Source organism: Adiantum capillus-veneris, chromosome 29, assembly GCF_014529385.1.
Source record: "Adiantum capillus-veneris isolate H3 chromosome 29, ASM1452938v2, whole genome shotgun sequence".
Taxonomy (NCBI): Eukaryota; Viridiplantae; Streptophyta; class Polypodiopsida; order Polypodiales; family Pteridaceae; genus Adiantum; species Adiantum capillus-veneris.
Genome location: NC_140959.1, coordinates 14,319,955 through 14,336,274, shown reverse-complemented (window position 1 = coordinate 14,336,274; position 16,320 = coordinate 14,319,955). Strand labels below are relative to the sequence as shown.

The following is a 16,320-nucleotide window of genomic DNA, read 5'->3' as shown; positions in this document are numbered from 1 at the left end:
CTGGAGACCTGCTCCTTTTCCACCAGATGGCGCTCTTCAACTCCATGCAGATTGCAGTCGATTCTCAAAACCTCCACCCACCTGCTATCAATAGCGTTAAATTTTTGCCTTGATTTTCAGGTTCAAGTCCATTATTTTTTTGAAAAAATCTCCATTAGACCTTGTATCACACGCACTGCATGGACCCAATCAACGAACTACCCTTCATGCGTATACTTGACCACCAATGCCAAGAAAATTCAATTAGTTCACCTTAGCATCATCAAAACAAAGCTTCGAGGCTTCATGGCCGTCAATAAACATGGATCGCTCCACAAGAATGGTCCCCGGGTGACAAGATCTTCGCCTAGAGAGGTGGTGACCGATATGATCGTTGACTAGCCTGTGCCACCATAGCTTGCAATTTGCCGATATGTGCTCTCCGACCAATTGAGTTAGAAAAGAATCTTTGACCTGCTAAACGTCACAAATGGCATACATATCTCAATGGCACTGGCTCAAATCTGCATTTGGTACCTGCCGAAGCATTCTCCGATCCCCCTGTCTAATGTCATGCACCTGCTGCTGCTGGCAGTTTCCATGGTCCGACACACCTTGGGTGCACCAAGGTGCTAGAGCGCAATGGGGTACCCCCGCTAGATTTTGTTGGCTTTATGGCAGATGAAGCCCAAGCAAACTAGAATGAACACAATTTTCAATGGAGGTCCGGATATGGTGATGAAAGGTAGGGAGAGATCTTTCCTTTTCCATTGGGAACAAAGTCTAGGGATCCACACCACAAAATATGTGCTCAATGCATTTCAAGATGAGCACAAACGACTGTGTTGAATGTGGTGGTGTGCACAAAGCAGTGAAGATGAAGAGGCCTAATATCGGTTCATTCGAGCTTGGTGGGCAACAAGAAAGGTGGCAGATGGGAATCTAGGCCCAATGGAGTGTTGGTTGAGTTGGTGGCATGTGAGGTACCCTCATTGGAAGAAGGGAATTGTTGGTGTAAGTTTTCAGATATATTCTAGAATAGTTTCTAGGATGTCCATTTAATTAAACCCTTCATGAAATCAATGAAATAATTTTTTTTCTTGTTTTTTAGGCTCTAGATGACTACTGCATCGAGGTCATCCCTCGAACAAATCTCTCAGAGTCACGTCACACATCATGGCTAGCAGGTGAAGGTCACAAGCCTAAAATTTCTTTGTACGATGCAACAGACTCGGATATTGGGAACACTCTTCTTCAACAATCCAAAAGAATGGCATATACAGAGGGTAAGTATATAGGAAGCTAACCAAGCATAGCAAGATGAAAGACAAGGCAGCTTCACGACAATTTCACACACCTACTCCATCACAGACTAGCCATGTTGTGAATGATGCAATTGGAGGAACTGGTCTTCCAAAGGTGCCCGAGTTTTTTGGAGACAAGGTTACAAGGACACGGCGATGCAAGACATTCAGTAATGTTATAGGCGAGGAGGCAAATAGTTCACACAGGCCAGAGTATGTCACTCAAAATTTTGCTCAACAAAGAAAGGCTCGGAAGTTGTGATTTGGAGATGCATCACAGGTAACCGAAGATCACTCTATGGACGAGGAAAATGTTGGGGTGACAATTAGGGCCATCGAGGTTGACATAAATGACACCATGTGGGCCGTGCAAACCGGGGTCTAAGTTCACTTGCCAAGGAAAAATCAAAGGAGGAAAGTGCAAGAAAAAATTGAATTTATGCGCAGAGGGAACAACGGCACCAAGTTTTTTGGGGAAACACAATTGGGAGGGGCACAACAATGAGACATGCGTATGGTTTTGTAGTGACGATGTCAAACATGTGTGGGATGTATGTCCATATATTGTGATGCGGCCTTCAAGACCTCCACTTGAGTGGCCAGTGGCACAAGGCACGAACTTACCAGCACTAGAAGTAAAGTCTTTGTAGCTAGCGGGGTTTCATATCGCAACAGAAACTATGGAAGTGCAAGGGCAAAGATGTGCAGGCAGGTACAAAACAGGTGTTTTTGAAGAGGCATCAAAAAGGATCGATAGTGTTCTAGGACTAGAAATGGTCATCAAACAAGTGGAAATGGTAAAGATCAGTAAGCATGAAGTCTTCATTGCGGAAACACCAAACTCAAAGTTACGTGGTGAGAAATATCAAGTCACAATAGCCAGGAATCCTAGTTGTACTTGCAGAGACTTCCAAAGGAGGCTAGGGGAAGGAATGACCTATGTGGTTTGCAAACACTTGTATTATATCTACTTGAGAGTGTTTGGAATGGACATAAATCACAACATGTTCATTCATCAGTTTAGTCTAGTCTGGCTGATAACAAGCTCAAAACTTTACTAAGTGCAAAAAGGCTGTTGTAATAATCTAGCATGTTTTGGGCTATCACATTTACCTTTGAATTGTGCAAATGATGATATTGTTTTGAGTTTTCCACAAAGTGAATTCTCTCATTGTTGTCTTTTGATATGCAATTAAGGAAGAGAGAGAGAGAGAGAGAGAGAGAGAGAGAGAGAGAGAGAGAGAGAGCAAGCAAGGGAGAGAGACATGGAGAGAAAGAGAGAGTGTGTGTGGGGGGAGGGGGGAGAGAGAGACAGAGAGGATGAGAGAGAGAGAGAGAGAGAGAGAGAGAGAGAGAGGAGGTCCTTGAGTAGCCCATTGGAGGGAAGAGTGGGAGGAGAACCGACGGCAATGAGCGGTGGTGGTAGGAGGAGGAGTGGCAGATGGTGGTAGTGAGCTAACACCACCAACCACCGGTGGTGGGCTAGGGTGTTGGTGGTCATGGGTGGTAAGGGGGGACAATGGGAGGTAGAGGTGGTGGGGGGGGGAAAAAAAAAAAAGCTCGCTCCATTGAGCTCGCTCCATAATCACCCCCCATCCACAACCTCTCTCTCTCTCAGCCGTGCAACAGCAACAACCTCACCCCGCCCTCATACCTGGTTACCCTGGCCACCATCGCTGCAGCCCATGCGGTGCGGTCCGCGACTCTCTCTCTCTCTCAGCCGTGAACGGGAGGAGGATACCTTGCTAGCCTACCGACATGCTCTGTGCACTGTCGCTCTCTCTTCTTCTTCTTCTTCTTCTTCTTCTTCTTCTTCTTTTCTCTCTCTCTCTCTCTCTCTCTCTCTCTTTTGTACTTCCCGAAGCCGGTCTGAGGGCGGGGTCCTACTGCTGCAAGGCTTTTGAATTTTGACCGTCACCAAGCAGAGCTAGCACCAAGCGTGTACTAGAAAGCCTTGCAAAGCCGCCGTGTACTTGAAAGTCTGGCAGAGCCGCCGTGTGCTCTTTCTTTCCAACGCACTTTTTGTTTGTCTCAAGCCTTGAGCTTGCAGTAGAAGACACTTTCCCATATAGAATATACTTATACTTATACTTATAGATTAATTGGTTAGTCTTTATAAAGGGAAGCTATAACACTTTTAAAAAAAGTGAGTTTGTGCCTCCAATTCTCGAAAAGTAATCTATTGATGTAGAAAAGTGAGTATTAATAAGAGGATTCCGCTCCACATTAGGTAAGCTAGTGGAAAAGGGAATGAAAAGATTTGGCCCCTAAGGCCCGTGTCACACTGGGGCACTCAAGGGCTGGCCATGCCAAGGTGGCAGCCAACCATTCGCTGCAGCAAAAAGGTTTCTTGGTCTTGCGAGCGTGTCAAAGGGACAGCTTCAACCCCTCGGCCAACTTTTAAGCCCGGAGGCCATCTGCAAAAAGCATGGCGGGACTGCACGCCGTTGGTGTTCGCTGCCACAGTCATAGTCTACTTTTCGTTGCCGCCCTTCAAAACTAGAAACTCTAACCGTCTTGGCTGAAAAACGTTGACCATCTAGGGCTGAAAACGTTGATGGAAAGCTGAAGAAAATGCTGGCTGATCTGGGCTGGAAACGCCACGAAGATGAGGCTGCAAATGCTGGCTATCTTCTGTTGAAAACGCTAGCTATCTTCTGCTTCTTCTTCTGGTAATCCTGGCACCCAATGGGCTACCTATATAGGTGTTGGAAACTGGGACGAGCAGTCATCAGAGAGACCCCACGACCAAGACCTAAACCGGCTAAAAATCACTTAAAATAACAAGTGTCAAATTAAGAGGCGTTTTTCATATAGCACATGACGAAGTGCTAAAATGTTGTCTTGTGCAAGAGAAGGTATGCAACTAGGACCGACTTGGACATGCACATCCACCTAGAGGCTCACAAAGTGCCAAGCTCAGTCCTAGGCTAATGACTCATGCTAAACTATAGCACAAGCATGTCCATGTAGCGCAAGTGAAGTGCGCACATGAGACTCTCTCTCTCTCTCTCTCTCTCTCTCTCTCTCTCTCTCTCTCTCTCTCTCTCACACACACACACACACACACACACACACACACACACACATACACACACACACAGGTTGGCCCGTCGAAATGCGCACATCATGGACGATTCGGCATGCCTAGAGTTTGCAGCAAGAGGCATGGATGTATGTAGATCGGCAAGGAAGCCCCGCATACTCTGTCAGCTCTCCACGAATCCGTTAACGAGGAACCCTACGCCTTTCATAGTCCCGACAATGCATCGGACACATTAGCCAATGAAACAGAGGAGGGTTTGTAGAGTATGGGCAACTCGGAAGACGATGCCCTCATGTTGGACCTTCCCCTTCTTGACTATATCAACAACATTCTCATGGATGAGACTATGGACGAACGCATCTTGGTGCCATAGGATTGTGTGGCCTACTAATCCATCATTGATAGCCTCTACAACATCATTGGTGAGAGTTCCACACTTGCCGTGTACTCATCTAGAGGCGAAAAGGTCAACATCAATGACATGGTATTAGCGCTAATGAATGAAGACGCTACCAGCTTGGACGTAGTCTCGTTCACGTCCAGACATATCCATCCCTACCCAAGCAAGCCCTCCACACCCATGCTTTCTTCATCTAGCACTTCTTTTCTTATTGATATGTTGCTTGCCCCACAGATCCATCGTCCAATAGTGGGATCGTAAACGGGCATGACACCGTGCTAAACATTCTTGGTGGTGAGCTTCCGACGAACAAGCCCCATCATTATAGATCAGATCCCTCAACTCCAACCTCACATACCCAAGTTGAACCTTCTAATAGACATGTTTCCTTTGTGAAGAACAGGGATCTTGATATGGAAGGAGACTATGAGATGCTCTATCTAAACAAAACTCAAACACCAACTTGTGAAAGAGTCATCAATGCCAAGTTGAAAGAGCTAGCAGGGAAGCAAATTAATGGCCTTGCGGAGAACAAACCACACACCGGTCGCAATGGTAGTGTGCGTAGAAAAGGCAAGAAGGGCCATGCGGAGGCAGTGCCGACGAAAACGGACATGATGAGCAGAAACTTCGACTTCAAGGAGCTCCTAGTGAACTGCGCATGAGGGTATTTGAGACGCTTCAACCACTCAGGATAAATGGGGCATCTGCCAATGCCAGTGGGCTCCATCGCGTCACACATTATTTCTATGAGGCTCTTGAGGCCCGCATACATGGGATAGGGAGCCATGCTTACTCTGATGTGGCTTACAACAACCGCCCTTCAGTAGCTGTGTTTCTCAAAGCGTTCAAAAAAGCTTTCGGATTCATACCAATATTTAAGTTTTCCCACTATTATGCTAAATCAAAGCATTCTTAAGGCAGCAAAGGGTGCGGCACGCCTCCACATTATCGACTAAGGTATCTTTTATGGGCTCTAATGGCCATGCCTTATCAATGCTCTCACAGACCACAAGGAGGGACTGCCCACACATGTAATTACTGGCCTTAATTTCCACAACCAGGCATAGTTGAAACAATACTTTCAACACTTAAAAGCATCACAAAACAAAAATGCTTCAAGCCTTGAATCTCGTGAGCAGGTAATTTAAAAGCATTATAAGAGGAAGAGCTCCATACTTTCAACACTTGAAAGCAAAACAAAAAATGCTTCAAGCGTTGAATCTCGTGAGCAGGAAATTAACAATACCAATGAGTCAACTTATGAAACAATTTATCTTCAGGTTTGATGGAAATAAGCTTACCTTCAGACTAAAGCCAATATTGCTCAGCGCGCCAAGATCAAGCCAACGGAAGCAGGGCGGACGTTCATGCTCGAGCCATGCTAGTGCAGGTCTGCATATATTGATATAAGTAGTCGATCAATATACAGCTCTGCAGCCCGACAAGGCAGACACAGCTGGCGAAGGGAAACGACTACTAACCTGGTGGGGCGCGAGCTCGTCTACTGTCCGTCCTTTGCGCGCGGGTGCAACGTTGGCCTCGAGCTCGAATCGAAGCGCGCAGGCGTTCTGTTTTCTTGCAGGAGAAAGGGGCGCCAATTTTTTTCGCCACGATTCAAGAAGAGTCCTTCTAGGACGTTCATATTATTTGTCCGTCCACCCTATGCAGAATTGGAGGCCCTAATAATTTTCCCCAGATAGACGATAGCATTGTCCCAGCTAGTTTTCCTAGATTCCTTGCCTTTCCCTATGTCCTCTGTATTTCCTAGTTGCCCCTGGAAAACCATGGTGCTCACGTCTAGCTAAAACACACAATTTCCTAGATGCAGTGTGCTTTCAATCTAGGAAATGGGTTGAAAGTCCCTTGTGGGGCATGGACATGGACATGGACATGGCTAAATAGCGCATATTCAGATCTCGCTGATGAAGAGGCAAGTGAAGAAGCCATGCCCCTCTTCTACTGCTTCCCCCCTCTTCTATTGCCTCTTCTGCAGCTGCTACTCATAATTAGCTCGCTCTCTCGTCATGTGTATGGCACCCCCATTGTTTGGCACCTTAATCAGAGCTTCTCCATCCAGGCCTCCTCCCCTGCCTTTCCCCTTCCCCAGCCCAGCTCCCTAATCTTCCCCTTCTACCCCGAAGTCCAACAAATCAGCAACTCTTCCGACGCCCTCAATGCCTCCGTATTCGCCTGCCCGTGCTTCTTCCAACCTTCTACCTCAACAAGTGACCTGTCCCCAAGCTCCCTTTCCTCCACCATCTTTGCTCTCTGCATGACTGGAGTTGCCCCTTATCAAGGCTCCAACTCTTCCCTTGATGGATACCCTGCCATCATTTGGAGAGCCAATCGGCTTTCGCCCGCGCATGGAGAGACAGTCTCTCTTGCTCTCCAGGAGGATGGGGACCTGGTTCTACGCGGCTTCAGCGACGATGGTGTCAAAATGGTGGCATGGAGATCCAACACATCTGGAATGGGAGTTACAAGAATGCAGCTCTCTCAGCAGCCCCCCAATCTTATACTCTATGATGCAGACAATGTAACTGTATGGCAGAGCTCGGATTACCCCCCCGATACACTCACATATGGACAGACCCTTTCGGAGGGCATGAAGCTGGTAAGCTACGGATCGTCAGGCTCCGAGTACAACCTTGAGATTAATACCACTTCATACCAGCTTACTCTGTTCTTCAAGAAGCATGCTCTATCTCAGGCAATACCTTACTGGATTTGGCAGTTCAATGATTCACGCTATGTGTTCCCCAGGCCCAGTGGGGGATCATGCGGTCCGCATGTCTTTACTTGCAATGCGCCTATGAGCCCTTCTAAAGCAAAATTTGCTGCATTTATCAACTCGGAGGGTTTCTCCCTTGGGGACCCCTCTGATGGAGGTGATTACACAGCAATCCAAGGCCTCACTTACTCTCTTTTACAACAAGATCTGCAATCAACCATACTTCAACTTGATGTTTATGGGAGCTTGAGACTACTCTCAATCAAGAGGACTTGGTCGCTCTTAGCGGACCTCTTCTCAGCTGAAGATGCATGCTCGCTGCCGCAAATTTGCGGGACATATGGTGTCTGTGTTGGCGCCAGTAAGCAATGCAAATGCCCAAATCCAGATCCTGTTTTGTCCACTTCGACTGCCTCTCCTCAGGTTTCCTCCTTTATACCCTCAGATCCAAACGATCCATCAAAAGGATGCACATTAGCCTCGCCATTGCCAGCATGCACTAATTATACAACAGCTGTCACAAATGCAGAGTACAACTCATCTGCAGGGGACCAACAGGTGCAGATGCAGTTAGTTGAAGGAATGGATTACTTCTCCACTCTGCAAGGTTCTGTCAATGTCATCGCCAATGTTTCAAGCGATGACAATTGCTCCACTTTATGTCTCCATAGCTGCTCGTGCGTGGCTGCATTCTGGCGTGCAGAGCTGCATCGGTGTTCCCACATCGCAGAGCAACAGTTGGGAAGCTTTCGAGGGGGCATGAACTCCACCATATACAAAGCATTTCTCAAAGTAACCACTCTACCATCCCCTGTTGTTCCACCCGCCGGAGTTGCGCCGTCTCCTACTCCCCTTGGCAATGCAAGAAAGGTTGCTGTAGGTGTTGGTGTCAGCATAGCTACCTTCTTCATTATGAGCATCTTGCTTTTCTTTTTGTGGCGCCATAAGCACCGTAACAGAAGCGGTAAGTTTGATGCGTTTGTCTCAGTAAATGACGGTGTATTGGGCAATACAGCCATGTTGAAGCTACCTCCGAGGTACTCTTACAATGAGCTCCATGCAGCCACAAAAGGCTTCTCACATCTGCTTGGAAAAGGTGGATTTGGTTCTGTGTATGCTGGAGTTTTAGCGGATGGCACGACCAAAGTAGCCGTTAAGAAATTAGAAGGCATGAAGCAAGGTGAAAAAGAATTCAAAACAGAACTGGCAATAATGGGTGGAATTCATCACTACAATCTGCTGCAATTGATGGGGTATTGTGCAGAAGGGTCAGACCAAAGGCTCTTGGTGTACAAGTACATGGAAAACGGATCTCTAGATCAATGGCTTTTTGCATCATCAAGTGCTAGAGTCTCATCTTTCTCCAATGATGAAGCAGGTGAGCAATCAATGACAAGGTTGAAATGGGGGGTGCGATATGCAATTGCGGTAGATGTAGCAAAAGGGCTTGCGTATTTGCATGAAGGGTGCGAAAAACGCATCATTCACCTTGATATCAAGCCCCAAAACATACTGCTGGATGATGGGTTTGTTGCAAAAGTTGCAGATTTTGGGCTGTCCAGGGGTATGGAGAGAGAGGAATCCCATGTGGTGACTACAATGAGGGGAACCCCTGGATACCTTGCACCAGAGTGGATGAGAGATGGAACCATTGATGTGAAATGTGATGTTTTCAGCTTTGGGATGCTGCTTATGGAGATTGTGAGTGGCCGGAAGAATGTTGACACGAGCAGGAGTGAAGCACCGTTCTATCCAGAGTGGGCATACTCACTCCTGGTATCAGACAAGCTTGGTGAAGGCAATGGCCTTTCCAAGGCTATGGTCAGCAATACAAAACATGGCTCCAACATTGTTGAGGACTTGACGGATGCAAAGCTGGAGAATGAGCAGGATCGATCGCAGGTGCTCCGTCTAATCACGAGTGCATTCTTGTGTGTGCTAGAGAGGCCAGAATGGAGACCTTCAATGAGCTTGGTTGTGCAAATGCTGGAAGGGCAGATACCCTTGGCCAACATAGACTTGTTGTCACTACACCAAGGCCTCCTCTTTGTCTTGGGATCACACAACAGCTCTTCTAGTGGTTCTCCCGGATATAACAGTCAAGCAGTGGCTCTGCGTCGCGAATTCCAAGAGCAGCTTGAGAGCATTCTTGCTCTTTCCAGATCCTCATGTCCAGCTACATCATTCACTGGTGAAGAATGCAGCCAAGTGAGTGCCAGATAATAGTTTCTTTTCACTGGTTCTTTTTGGTCTACTTTGACAGGTTTCATGAGAAGAATTGTGTCTATAGAGTCATTGGGCTACACAATCTTTTGCTCAGATTTTTGTGTATATAAAATTGAAAATTATTTTTTCTTTGATGTTGATTATTTCTTTGGTGATCTTATGGAAAATTGGGGTCCTTGAAGGGGGATCTATGGCTCTAATTGGGTGTGTGAACTACTTCCGTAACTTGTGGTTCATGGTGCTAACAATTAGGTCTCCCCAACCTCGGAAAATTAAAAAGCCTTTCGAAACATCAAAAGGAAATAACTGAAGGGTGAGTTTAGGAATTGAAAAGACCCATGGAAGTGGAAAGGCAAAAGACTTTTTTTGTTTATGTAAAGAGAGATAGTCAGATTGCACATTACTACATTTTGTGTTTTTCTTTGCTTAATTTTCTTTTAGCGTTTTCATCTCTTTAGGAGAAGAAGAAGAGAATTTTAATGTCGTAGGAAACCATCCCAAGAGACCTTAAAGATCTATCCAATGAGGACTCTAGTTGAATTCAAGACCTCTTATTCAAGAGGGAACCATTCTACCACACTATGTAAGTAGTGAATATATTTATTTTGAAGTAAAAAATAGGTAGCCTCAATTTTGTTTTTGGGTCTTATTAGTTGGTATCTCTAGAGATGCTCTATTCTTTTCAAAGCAAAAGTGAACAGAAGAAGGAACTTGGACACGAGCTCTAGCACATCTAGCCGCCTAGCCACTTTCCAGCCATTAGAAGATTCCATGGAATATTAGCTAGCCGCCCGGCAATTTTGAGCACAACTACTTCGGCCGGTTGATGGCCAGCCTCGTCACTATATGGCATGGCTCTAGGTGAGAGGGGATCTAGGGCCCAAATTTGGGGGCGCGAGGCGGCTTTAATCTCTGTCGTCGGATCACGCAATGAGCTAGGGGTGAACTAGGGGTGACCTAAGGTGAACTAAGGGTAAACTAGGGGTGCCTAAACTAGAGTATGATCATGTGCCATGCCAACATGGACAACGATGCGCGTTAGCGTGGTGGTAGGGCATTCGTGTGGCAACCGAGACGTCCCAGGTTCAACCCACACCTCGCGAGGCGAGTGAACTAGGGGGGTGAACTAGGAGTGAACTCGGGGCGCCATTTTGCCCTGAGTTCACCCCTAGTTCATTGCGTGATCCGACGGCCGAGATCAAAGCCGCCTCGCGTCCCCAAATTTGAGCCCTAGATCCCCCTGCGAGAGCCGTGCCATATAGTGACGAGGGATGGCCAGCCCTTTTTTTTAGCAACGAGCTTGCTGATTGGTTGGGAGGGATGGCTTTGCTATTGCCAGGAGAGATGGGGTGTGGGCTACGACAGCCAGCCAGCCACTTGCCGGCCAAAAAGAGCATACGACACGTAATACCTCGCCCCTGCTCGATTCCTGGTCGGCGGCACCAGTTGTGCTCGTGCTAATTAGAAGAGAGAGCGGCAGATTTTTTGATGTCGGCACTGGTCCTGGAGGGGAGCTCTCGGGTGTCTTGCGCTGGTGTTGATGCGAGGTTCGGTTGGTGCAGCACCATCTCCCTCTCTGTCCGTCTCATTTCTCTACGCAGGGGAGGCCGCTCTCTCTCTCTCTCTCTCTCTCTCTCTCTCTCTCTCTCTCACACACACACACACACACACACACACATACCAAGGTCGAGTGGAGCGCAGGTGAGACTGGTTGCAAGGAGAAGGCGAAGACCAGAGAGAGAGAAGGATGATGGTTGTTGAATTCAAGGCTGAATTGGATGCAACTTTCAAGATGAAAGACTTGGGAATTTGCATCATTACTCCCACGAACGAGTTCGAGTATGCAGCAGAGCAGAGCAGACCAGCTCCAGAGGGGCGCACAGACGAGGGTAGCCATTGACTACCAACAACCGCTTGGGGTTGTGGGGAGAGCTCTTTCGGGACGCTTTTCTGATTTCGTGGTCTCTTTTTTGAAGGGAGAGGCAGGGAATTGAAGGGGTGGGGGGATAGCCAGTGTAGTGCAGAATCTCAGGGCTAGAAAAATACATTTTTCCTAACCAAAGAAAATAAGGGCAAACTTGAAATTCTATCGGTTTTTAGGTCAAAATTTGAAGCTTTTGCCAGTATTTACACTATAACTTGTGTAAAATTGCCGGTTTTTTTAAAGGCAAGCTCAAAATCTAACCGGGATTTTATGATTTTAGCCGGTTAAAATAGAGTGCACGGGAGGGCGTGACGGTATTTAGATTCCACTTAATGAGAGCACATGGATTGAGCAGTATGCAGAGTAGTAGTAGTGAACCGATGCTCGTTGAGGTCGAGGGATGGAGATGGACACGAGAAGGCGAGGTGGTGGAGGAATGGCTATGTGCAAGCGATTGAGGGTGCAGACGTTGCATCAGAATGAGGGATAGAGAGACTTTTACTTTTGAAATTGTTAAACCGATCTTGCAGTTTAATTAATTCATGGTGCTAACAAGTAGGTGCTCCGAATTCATTTTAGTTAAAGATTTATTTGAAAGTGAAGGATGAAAGATTGATAACCTTAGTAGGCAGCCAAAACAACTTTTTCACAAACCATTAATTAATTAGTTTGGGGGGGGGGGGGGGAGAAAGGAAAAGGGAAGGGTGGGGGAAAAAAAGCTAAAGGAGAAAGGGGGGGTGGGGGTAGGGGTAGGGGAGGTTGGGAGGGGGGGGGTATTTGTTTTTTTTAGTGCTTAAGGGAGCCCTAAGGGCAGCCAAGGCAAATAGCCTAGTGGTTTAGGTTGAGTTTCATAGTGTGTACGTGATGAGTTCAAATGCTACTCATTAAGGTTGGTTTTAAATGGTGATGTGCATGGACATGCTAATTGGAGATGCTAAAGGGTCTTGGGGAGATTTTATGTAATGAAAAACAAAAGTAGTAGAGCCAGGAAGGAGCCAAAACGTTGTTTTCACAAACCTATTAATTAATTAGTTTTGTGGGGGGGGGGAGAAAGGAAAAGGGAAGGGTGGGGAAAAGAAAGGTAAAGGAGAAAGGGTACGGGGCTAGGGGGGGAGGGGGGGGGGGGATTTTTTTTTTAATGCTTAAGGGGAAACCATAGGGCAGCACAGGGGTATAGCCTAGTGGTTAAGCTTGAGTCTTTGTTCTCCTACGTGTTGAGGTCAAATCATGTCCATTAGCAATGGTTTTAAATCGTAGGTTGATTGGAGATGTTGAAGCATATTGAGGAGATTCTGTGTAATGGAAAGAGAAAGTAGAGCCAATAGCGAACCAATAGCTCATGTCACCAACAACTAACATTTGTAGGAAATGTGAGATCTTGTCTTGAATTAGAATTACTTCAAGCATAGCTAGAGCCAAGATCCCCTTTGAACGGATAGGTTCTTGTGCCATTAATGCTGAAGATTAGTGATTTGGTCGTTGTTATCTCTCATATGCTTTAATTGTCCTATGCCTTGACAACATGTGCAATGCATTGTTGAATGCATATGCGTCTTCAATGCATGTAACGCCCTCAGACGCGGGGGGGATTTTTGGTGAGATAATGAGAGCCACATAGACAAGGAATGCGAAAGACATTTTGCCTTGCTATCTAGTACCCCAAACTTGGCATACAATTGGAACACCATGTTTCCCTCCTTCAAGGATTCCTTGAGAATCGTTTGATATGTTTGAGTGACCATTCCGTGTCGCCAACAAATAAGTCTTGTCCTCCATTATTAAAGATGCAATGTGGTTCCACACAAGGCCCCATGAGAATGATTTGGTACCTCTCAATGGCTCTCCAAAAGTGTGTTGATGCCATTGGTCTTGATTGCCCGTGCCCAACCATATGTCAAGGTGGCGCATGAATATTTGGACACTATGACACGCTCGAACATACACATATAAGTCTATGCCATTTTACTGCAAGTGGGCTATTGTAAGCCCCTTGACATCTCAATCAGAACTCTATATATATAAATAATGAGAATGAATACATGTGGAAGCCTTCTACAAGCCCGGAGAGTCCACTATGTAAAAATTGTGTATAGCAGGTGCGAACAAGAGGTATTTAAATAATCCCTTACATGTATATTTCCAAATACTATATGTACCCCTTATGTATGCATTTTTGTAAAAAAACTAGCCCTTATGTATGAAAATTTTCACTTTCTCAATAAAAAACCCTTTATGTAAGTATATTTTTTTTGTAAATGTACCTAATTATAAATCCCTTATTTTGCCTCATCCAACTTTAGAGGACTTGTGTTCCTTGACCACTCATGTAACGTACGTCACTCTTACAGGTGATATTCCATCTTACAAAGTCGCAACCAAACTGGTGGTATGCTATAGAGGTAGCCTTACGTAGTGCACGGATGTTTGAGGGCTATAATTTGTCAATCACTTTGGCATCCATGGAGGAGATCGAAGAGAAAAACAAACAACAAGCAACGAATGTAGTGCCAGATGAGTCCGAAACTACTTCTAAAAGAGGGATGTATGCAGAGGACCTCCTAGATGAAACATAGGATATTTGCTTAGATGGAGAGATCCGTATAGACATAGGGAATTAAGCTAAGTTATGCGAGGATGAGAGAGAGACCCCTTACAGTCATAGACATTGTATCTGAACAATTTTGCTCCCTTTTGTCATAGACATTCTATTTGGGCAGTTTTAGCCCCTCTTGTATCTATACTAAAGGTGTGAAACTTAAAATGTGAATCAAATTGTAACTGGTTTGGATTTCGTTCTGCATTAATATTAACATATTTTAAAATTGTTATCATTACAGTTTTTAACTTTAAATTGTGAGTCAAATTGTTATCATTAAAATGTTTTAACTTTAAATGCGTGTTTTTAAAGTACGTATGGATCTAGATGGGTTTTATGCCACGAAGTAAACATTCCACCTCAATATTTTCTACTCCATGAATTAAAAGATACAGTCGTCTTAGTATGCTGCCTAACGAGTTTTTTGTAGCAAATCATGAAGAGCGCTTTAATGAAGACTTAATGAGGGTGTGGGTTGCGCGAGTATTGCAAGAACAAGTGCTCTGAAGTGCAAAAACTTGAAATCAATAAAGCATGGGTAGAGCAGGCGAGCTTGGCTGACTAAAGAAGATTCGATTCGAAGATTGCAAAGTGAGAAGCGCACGAGAATCCCAACAAGTGGAAGTAACAAAAGGAGATGCTCAAAGCACGAGTAGGGATAGGGAGCTCGTAACACTTGGAGAGCAATAGATGGGCGTCATTTGAGGCCGACTTTTGTAAGTATTATTGTATTGATCTCTAGGTTTAGTAGTTTTGGGTATTTGTAATCTTAAATTTGAACATAATGTTTTCTTTGTATGTCCTAAATAGTGGTTGATGAGATTGGACGTGACTCCACACCGTACGAGCGTGAGTATACAAACAAAAAGGGTTTAAAGGTCCTTATGGACGTTTTGAGCTCTCGACTTAGCTTGGTAATTACTTAACGTTAAACTTTGAAATTCATTGTATTTTAATAATAAGCTGTTAGATTATCTATCTTTGTATGTTCATACTTTAGAAATTCTTATTGTTTTTTTTTACAAAATCCGATAGATATATCGTTGGGTCACGATGAGATGTCGAATTAGTCGACGTCAGACTAGCCCTAGCTAGCACTAGTCTTACTTAGATGATGTGTATATATCAATTCTATAAATGATTCAAAACATGTAATTTAGTTCTATAGTTTCAATAATGGCATTAATTGTATTGTAATTCGTACATTTTGATCCAACTTAACAATCAATCAATGTGTTCGAGTTTTTTTCCCTATGATTTGTTCATTATGCTATTCTTTTTTCAATTATATGCTTTTGTCAATTCACTTTTGTCAATTTTGCATCTCATTTTTTGTTGTAATTGCTCAATATGGTTGATTGGGTGGCAGGACATTGTGTGTCCTACTACCGAAAGTCTTTATCATCAGGTGTCGCTAATCAGTGTCACTATTTTGAGATCTACGTCGCTATATTGGGTACCTGCATAGTTTCTATAGGCGTCTTGATATCCGTCGCTATATAGAGACGCTTATAAAGATGCTTGTACCGACATACATAGCGACAGTTTTATTATGACTCTCATAGTGACGTTGGATATAAAAGTATCCCCATGTATTTTGTTGCTAAGGCCGTCACAAGCCTTAAGCACATCTTTCAGTGAAATATGATTACTTTTGGAAAACCATGATGAGAAAAAATAGTTGTTAGAAAGAGAAATGCATCTTGAAGTACATTGAGAGTTTTCTTGCATAGAATGAATATGCTTGCTTACTAAAATGATCAATAATAGTTGAAATCATATCATGCTTGTGAGTAGTGAGATAAAATCAATAACAAAGTCCATAGAAATGTATTCTTACAAGGTCTTGCAAGAATGGGGAGAGGGTGTAGAAGACCTAATTTTTTACATGTTGCTGCTTTAATCTTTTGGCAAATTAAACAAGATAAAACATACTATTTAATATCACTTTTCATAGCAGGCCTATAAAAATCATGACATAAATTATGAAAAATAGCAGCAAATCCTCTATGTTTAGCATAAGGTAGTTTATGCAATTCTTCCTTGAGTAAATCAGGGAATAATATTGTTTGAAGTTAAGATTTTATTTTTGTATGGTGTATTGAAGAAAT

At 44.5% G+C, this 16,320-nt stretch overlaps 1 protein-coding gene, 1 long non-coding RNA gene and 1 pseudogene across 2 annotated transcripts in view; 2 read left to right on the top strand and 1 right to left on the bottom strand.

The window, feature by feature from the left end:
- The window catches only part of LOC147418796 (uncharacterized), a 34,330-nt gene extending 27,979 nt beyond the window's left edge, over positions 1-6,351 (bottom strand). The window contains exons 1-2 of the long non-coding RNA XR_015187081.1: positions 6,214-6,351; positions 6,034-6,124 (exon numbers count right to left, since the gene is read on the bottom strand). This is a non-coding gene — a long non-coding RNA (uncharacterized LOC147418796). The remainder of the gene's footprint in view (positions 1-6,033; positions 6,125-6,213) is intronic.
- LOC147418797 (uncharacterized) lies at positions 1,300-5,394 on the top strand (annotated as a pseudogene).
- A 203-nt stretch (positions 6,352-6,554) lies between the features above and the next one.
- Positions 6,555-15,372, top strand: LOC147418795 (G-type lectin S-receptor-like serine/threonine-protein kinase SD2-5). The gene is made up of 3 exons (XM_086505241.1): positions 6,555-9,671; positions 13,962-14,925; positions 15,020-15,372. Exons 1-2 carry the CDS (start codon positions 6,555-6,557, stop codon positions 14,184-14,186), a joined length of 3,342 nt encoding a protein of 1,113 aa, XP_086361367.1. The 3' UTR covers positions 14,187-14,925; positions 15,020-15,372.
- The last annotated feature ends 948 nt before the right edge of the window (positions 15,373-16,320 follow it).